This window comes from Oratosquilla oratoria, chromosome 35 (genome assembly GCF_046742065.1).
Source record: "Oratosquilla oratoria isolate Oo_2021 chromosome 35, ASM4674206v1, whole genome shotgun sequence".
In the NCBI taxonomy this organism is placed as follows: Eukaryota; Metazoa; Arthropoda; class Malacostraca; order Stomatopoda; family Squillidae; genus Oratosquilla; species Oratosquilla oratoria.
Window position 1 is genome coordinate 12278664 of NC_134811.1, and position 7500 is coordinate 12286163.

At 37.9% G+C, this 7500-nt stretch overlaps 1 protein-coding gene across 1 annotated transcript in view; it reads left to right on the plus strand.

The window, feature by feature from the left end:
• Nucleotides 1-7500, plus strand: part of LOC143018542 (fibroblast growth factor receptor-like 1) — a 307326-nt gene that overhangs the window by 286516 nt on the left and 13310 nt on the right. The window contains exons 6-7 of the mRNA XM_076173981.1: nucleotides 4276-4411; nucleotides 4828-4949. Of these exons, the coding sequence (XP_076030096.1) occupies nucleotides 4276-4411; nucleotides 4828-4949 (258 nt within the window). The remainder of the gene's footprint in view (nucleotides 1-4275; nucleotides 4412-4827; nucleotides 4950-7500) is intronic.

Below are 7500 nucleotides of genomic sequence, written 5' to 3' on the forward strand. Positions count from 1 at the left end.
TGTTGTGATGACGTCATAGCGTACAAGGTCAGCTAAGTTGATATTATATCAAACAAAACCAGTACTGGCGTCACTAGAAATAAGGTCAGATGTGTGATGTCATAGTATATAAAGTCAGTTAAGCTGATGTTACATTATAAAAGATTAGCAGTACGTCACAGGATAAACTTTTGTTATGCTGACGTCATATTTTACAAGGTCAGCTAAGTTGATGTCATATTAAACAAAACCAGTATACAAGGTTAACTAAGTTTATGTCATACAAGATTAGTAGTGACGTCATGGGATATAATTTCAATTGTGTGACGTCATACTATACAAAATCATCTAAGTTGATGTCATATCATACAAGGTCAGTTGTGACCCCACGGGATTAAAGGTCAGTCTTGTTTTCGTCATAGGAATGCACTGAAAGGTCAGCTGGATGACGTTTTGGAATGCAAGGTCAATTGGGATGAAATTGTAAGATGCAAGATGTAGGGCGTTGTCTTGTGACCAAAGGTCAGAATTATAATCATGATATGATATGGATATATGAAACAAGGTCAGTAACGTCATCAAGGATGACGTCATGTACTGAGCCAGTGACGTAATAAAGGACTTGTGTTTTCTATTTTGGTGAATTTCGAATTATTTCCTTTAGTTGACCATACGCCATGGGACTGTGTTAGTGATGCATATCAATTTAAGAGGGCATGAGAACATTATAGATAGGACGCATAGACAAACTTTCAATTGTCTTGAAGTTCTATCAGTGCCCAGTCAGGACGACTCTAGGGCCTCCGAAGACCGACCCTGGGGTCGACCGTGACGTCATATCAGGCAAAACGTCGACCAGGTGAGATAAGACTTCTCCTCTCCGTTGATTACATAGATAAGTCACCTGGGCGATTAGAACCGTATCAGCCTCGTCACGCCTCGCACGTAAAGACACCACAGTCACCTCCTCAAGCCACCTCTCATCGCCCACCGCAGCTGGGAGCTGTAGTCACCTCGAGAATGCGTACATTTGCTTAATATCTACAACAGATAGCGTACTCTGATGAGGGTGCTCCACTGATATGGGTTAACTCCAACACACTGATGTAATCTTTTAGATCATTTTCCGGCTGAGGGCAGGAGACGATTTTGTTTACCCGAGAAAAAGGACTTCGTTCTAAAGGGATCTCGATGAGTCGTGGCCTTCCTCAGGTCGAAGTCACCCCCTCCCCGCCTCCTTCCCTGCATTCGGTCTCGATCCAGTACAAGATCTGCGTAGCATCACAATATTTTTTTCTACAAACATGCACCTCCAAAAATAAGTGAACATATAAACTACTTAATAAACAAACTGATAAAGAAATTCATAAAGAAATAAGTTAAAAATAATGAACAGAATGGAGCAAAACAAAATGAATGAAATGAAATGAAACAAGATAGAATAATAGTATACATAAGATAGAATAAAATCTAAAGTAAATAGAATAGATGAAATTGATGAATTAGATAAGGTAGATAACATAAAACAGATGAGACAAATAAAAGAAACGAGACTAAAGAAAAGAAACAGGACAGAGCGTCCGTAGAGGACCGCTCCACAAAAAATAGGACCAGAGACATGCCAATGTAAAGCCAAGTATACCATATGTGTATCAGAGTCGTCGATTTATGACGTGAGTATGACCCGACTGACACATTCGCAGAAGAAGCCAGCCACTGTTGAACTTGAAAATAAAGTCAAATGTCCACACAGGACCTATTAGTTAACTGTATTCGAAACAAGGCAGTAACATAGGACTACAGAATGGCATATCAAAACTGAGGTTGATCTATTCCTGTCTGTGTATAGACCTACTGGTGCAAGAAGTTTTCACCCCCATCTATATAAGGCTGGAGTTCTCGCTGATTTTTCATCTACATACATATGTTGAGTATACACACATGTAAGTGTTTGTGTGCACTCGCGTGCGTTTGTGTATTTGGCTGATTACATTTAGCAATTTATGATAAACAGGATAAGAGTTATACTCTTGAGGTCCCGTCCCAGCGTTTCAATTAGTCAAATGTAGATCTAATTTACTTATGTTGTGTGATGACAATTTCTTCTTTCAATTTGTTCCATGTGGCGGAAACTGTATTAGTAATGTCCTATAGATACTTTACTCTTTTTCATTTTTTCCTACATACTCCGGTATTTCTTCTATTTCACAGTAGGAAGTTTTCTTTGCTGAATAGTTATGACATCTGATACCATATCACCACTTTCTCCTATTTCTTCTAATGATGGTAACTTCATCATATCCAGCCCTCATTCGTATACTTTGTTAGCTTCTGAAGGGAACATATTACTGCGACATACTCTAGTCAGGGGCGGATCAGATTTTCGATGTTCTTTTGTTCCATCGTATTCTCGTGCATATTCAGCCTCCTTCGTATGCTTTGTTAGCTTGTTTTAGAATCATCATGGATGCATGTCTTTGAATTCTGTGTATATCTCACCTTTTATGAAGGGAACATATCACTGCGACATACTCTAGTCAGGGATGAATCAGATTTTCGATGTTCTTTTGTTTTATCGTATTCTCGTGCATGTTGTGCCATACTAGTCTTGTTTTTGTCAACACTTTATAAGTTATCTTTACAATCCTTTATTTTTGTAACTGTTTTATTTCCCATTTTATTGTTTAATAACAACCTTTTACCAATTTCCATGACTTTGGATTTTTTTCTTTTGAAATCAATTTCTCATTTCAGGTTCCGTTCATATATCTTTTCTAGATCTCCTACAATCTCAACTATTTTTAGTCTTCAATTTCCTCAAGACCTTGGCATCATCGTCAAATAGGTCGTTACAACTGTTTGTTCCTTCCAGTGCATCATTAACGTAGATCAAGAACATAACTGATGTCAATACTGATCCCAGTGGAATCCACCAATTACTTTTCTCAAATTTGTTATCCTTTCATCACTATCCTCATTAATCTGCACTTCAAGAAGTCCATCCGTTTCAGTATAACCTCTTTAAAAGTCTTAGGTGTTCCAGTTCCCACTTTGGTGTTTTGCAAATTACTTTAACAAAGGGTTTTCCTGGAACCACAGTCCATCCACACTATCTCTTCCTTATAGTAATCTCACTCAACTCTGTTGTTCTCGGTTCTTCTTCAAAGTCGTTGTCCTTGATGAATAGAGAATGATATTTTATACTTATTTTTCTAATTTGAATTATTCCATTTTCATACACTTTTCCATCTAGTTTCAATTTGCAAGTTTGTCTCTGTACCTCAATTTACCATTAACAAATATATATGCATAACAACTATGATTCAAGTTTACATTTGTCAATAATACACTTCAAAGTTTCTTGTGTGTGTGTGTGTGTGTGTGTGTGTGTGTGTGTGTGTGTGTGTGTATGTGTGTACTAAACCATGCAGAATCCTGGTTCTACACAGACGCAATAATAGCGTGATTACTGACATTGTCTGGAAAAATTAAAAAGAAGAAACTTTCGCAGAAAGAAGAACCAAAATAAATGATACACAGAGCAGGTTATCGCAATGTTTAGTGCTAACGTGAGGCGTAGACGGGGCGACGACCCTCGGTCATCGGGGGGAAACGATGGTTCGAGTTCGACCCGAGTCGGCGATACCAAGCGAAATCAGAAGCCAGTCAGCTAATCTGGGCAGCTTTGTCTCAGCCGAAGGCAGATAAAGATTCGGCTAATCAGAGTCTTTCGGTTTTTATTTGGGCTCTCATTTGCGCAGGAGGATGGCCTTGGTTGACTCGAACAGCTCCTCCTCCCCCCTCCCCCTCTTCCCCTTCCCCCCTCCTCACTCCTCCTCCTCCCTCCCCCGGCCCACCTCTTCCCCCTACCCCTCCCCCTCAAAAAAGATAATAATAATAAAATAGAAAAAAAACCGCTTCACGTCAAGTAGGACTTTGTTATCATCAAGATCACAAATGACATCCTATGATGACTATAATCTAGCCCAGTCCAGTATCATTCTGTCTCTCACCAAGCGATTTTATTTGGCTGAGGGAATCCCTATTCCCCTGCTCTCCCCAGTCATCGTGTTAGCATCGTGCTTTGGTGTGATGAGGGTACCGTTTCAGATTTCTTATTTCTTATTGTTCAAAGACGAAATCTTCTCAGCTGATGCAAGAACGAAGTGGCCTAATGTAATATATGTATATATTTATATATATATATATATATATATATATATATATATAGTGAAGGGAGTAAGTCAATTGATCTGTTTTAATATATATGTTTTTCTTCCTTCGATTTTGTTGCAGGATGACGTGGCGATAGGCGCACAGGGCGTCGTGTACCAGCAGGAATACGTCAAGTCGTTGGACACGGGCGTCTACACTTGCGTCGCCAAAAACGTCCTCGGATCGGCCAACGCCTCCTTCGCCATCCGCGTCGTTGGTGAGTGTCCGTCGAACTTTCCGTTCCCGGCGGCAGAGCTGGAGGAACATGTAATAAGCCATTTGCACATTGTTACTGTATTAGACCTTCTGTGTTACGCTCTTACTACTTATCTATTTCCTATTCTTATTTTTATTACTGTTATTCTCCTACTACTTGATTACTCTGTAACTGTTATCATTACGGTTACTGTGTTCCTGTTACTATTACTCTTCTTTATCATCATCATTATAACCATCACCATCATCGTTGTCGTGATTATCACCATCTCCATCACCATCATCGTTGTCGTGACTATCACCATCTCCATCACCATCACCGTTGTCATGATCCTCTTACCCACCATCACGATGATCTTCCTCTGTGTTCCCGCGAGTTCCTCCATGTAACGCCTTCGACACTGTCGCTTCCGGCAGAACCTTCGCGTACGACGGCGCCTATGCTGGCGATCCTGGAACCAGTCAACACGACGGTCCAGCTTGGGGAGACTGCCATCCTCAGGTGCACCGTCAAGGCCGATCAACGATCCATGGTCGAGGTACGTCTCCAGAAGGGACAGAAAAGAGGGAAATGGGAGTAAGGAAGTAGTAGGGGAGGGAAGAGGGGGGGGGAAGAAGGAGGGAAGAGGGAAGAAGGAGGGGAGGGAAGTAGGATGTGGGAATTGGGAAGAGAGGAAGGTTAAAGGGAGAAAGGAGTAGGAAAGGAGGAGAGAAGAAAGTGAGGTACGAGAGGGAAGAGGGAGGATATTGGATAGAAAAAGGAAAAGGGAGGGGTGAGGAGAGAAAAAAGGAGGAGGGTGGAGGAGAGAAAAAAGGACAGAGTGAAATGGGAGCAGTTGAATTTATTTGTGTGTGCATGTGTGTACGTGTGTGTGTGTGCTTGTATGTGTGTGTGTTTCTAATTCTATTCACTTTGAGGTGAAATACTACCTCTGTGGTCTCATCGGTGAAACTTAGGTTTGGAATCACTTAAGATATCTGGCTGTGCTATTTATTTTTCCGTGTTTCACAAATTAATGCATCTGGATTTCTAGATATCCTTCAAACACCTAGTTTTAATTTTTCTATGATATCTAGCATTTCATCTGTCTCACTTTAAGAGAACTTCTATGTCGATTAATTAAGTTCTTTCCTTAGTTCTAATTACTGCTATGAAGACACCTTTTTTTTCTTTTTACTTCTAATTTTGCAGTTTCAGCATTCTTCGCATGCTCTGACGGATAGGATGGAAGCATTATGTTTGTTTCTCTGTTTTCTATATACTTCTCTTTGGATAGCACAATGCTGTATCATAATCCAGTCTGGTTCGAATTAGATCTACAATGAATGATTTATAATCTTCTCGTTCCTGGAATGATATGCCATTGTTATATATATTAAGAAGTTATAAGTGTCGAATGTATTGTTTTACTTGTTTTTCCGGTGACAAATTGATCAGAAGCAACACTCCAAGGTCTTTTTCTTCTTTGTGTTTTGTTTTGGGTTATTTCCTATTTTACATTTTAAAGTTATAAGTGTCGAATGTATTTTTTTTTTTTACTTGTTTTTCCGGTGACAAATTTATCAGAAGCAACACTCCAAAGTCTTTTTCTTTTTTGTGTTTTGTTTTGGGTTATTTCCTATTTTACATTTTAATGATGTCGTTTTCTTACATTTACTCATTTCCAGTGTTTTGTATTTTTGCACTGAAATTAATTTCCCACCTTTGGCTCCATTCAACAGTTCTGTCTAGATAATTTTGAAAAAGTTAGAATTTTTTTTAAAAGAGTCTGCTCTTTCTTTTAACTACCCTTATCCTTCTCTTTTTCCATTTATCTTGTTCACTACTCCCGAGAATTTTTTCCTTCTCTGTCCTATCCTGCACAATTCAGTTTAATTCAGTTTAGTTCCGTACAGATTTACAATCATCCTCTCGTTTTAATCTGCTCATGATCTCTGCATCGTCAACAAATAGATTAGTGTGACCGTTTCTTTTTGTCCATCATGTCAACGTAGATCGACAATATTACTGAGGCAACTCTGAATCCTGTGGAACTCCACCAGTTACTCCCCTCCAATCTGACATTCTTTTCTTCACGTTATCCCTATTAATTTGTTCTTCCTTTATGTTGGTATACACCACTTTCAAAATCTTAACATGATATCAATTTTTATTTTATTCTTTCTTCAATACAATTTTCTCAGTTTCTAATACATCTCTCTTACGAAAATAAGAAAAAGAGAAAAATCTGCTCCGTCCGCTTGTCGGTTTTCTCTCGGCTTCATTAACTTGTTCTTTCAATTTCATTTTTTCTTTCTCTATCACTTCTCTACTTATCAAAAAAATCTTTCAACCTTCTATCATTTGCAAATTATCATGTCATACTGATTATCTCATTTCCCGTGAACTGAATTGAATTTAGTTTCATTTGCCTTACTCTCCTTCATAATGATACTTAATCTAAAGGATTCTTCAAATCAATCAAGTCCTGACATATTGTCCATTGCTACTGATGCTTATGCTTTGACGTTCATTATTTATTTTCATTCCTCCTTGACGTGATTTGACACTGTTATATACTATTTCTTTTACCCATATTTATATATATATATATATATATATATATATATATATATATATATATATATATATTTATATATATCGTTATATATTTATCTATATATATATATATATATATATATATATATATATATATATATATATATATATATATATATTCCCCGACAGTACTAGGCCAGCTTGGTCTCTATTCTAATTTCACAAATTCTTTATTATGGCGAGCCATCCGATAAGTTGTGTGTCATTTTGACAAATGGAAATAAGCTCCCCCGCAAGGACTCGAATCTTGGCCTTAGCGACTGTTTACCATGTAAGGTCTGGCTGGCTCGATATATGTATATATATATATATATATATATATATATATATATATATATATGTGTGTGTGTGTGTGTATGCGATTGTGTGTTTGTGTTTGTATGTGCGTGTGTGTCTTACCGAAGAATCTACTTATTTCTGTATCCACCAATCCATTTCACTTATTTTTGTGGACTCTTAGTGAATAAAGAATGAAGAACCTTAAAAAAAAA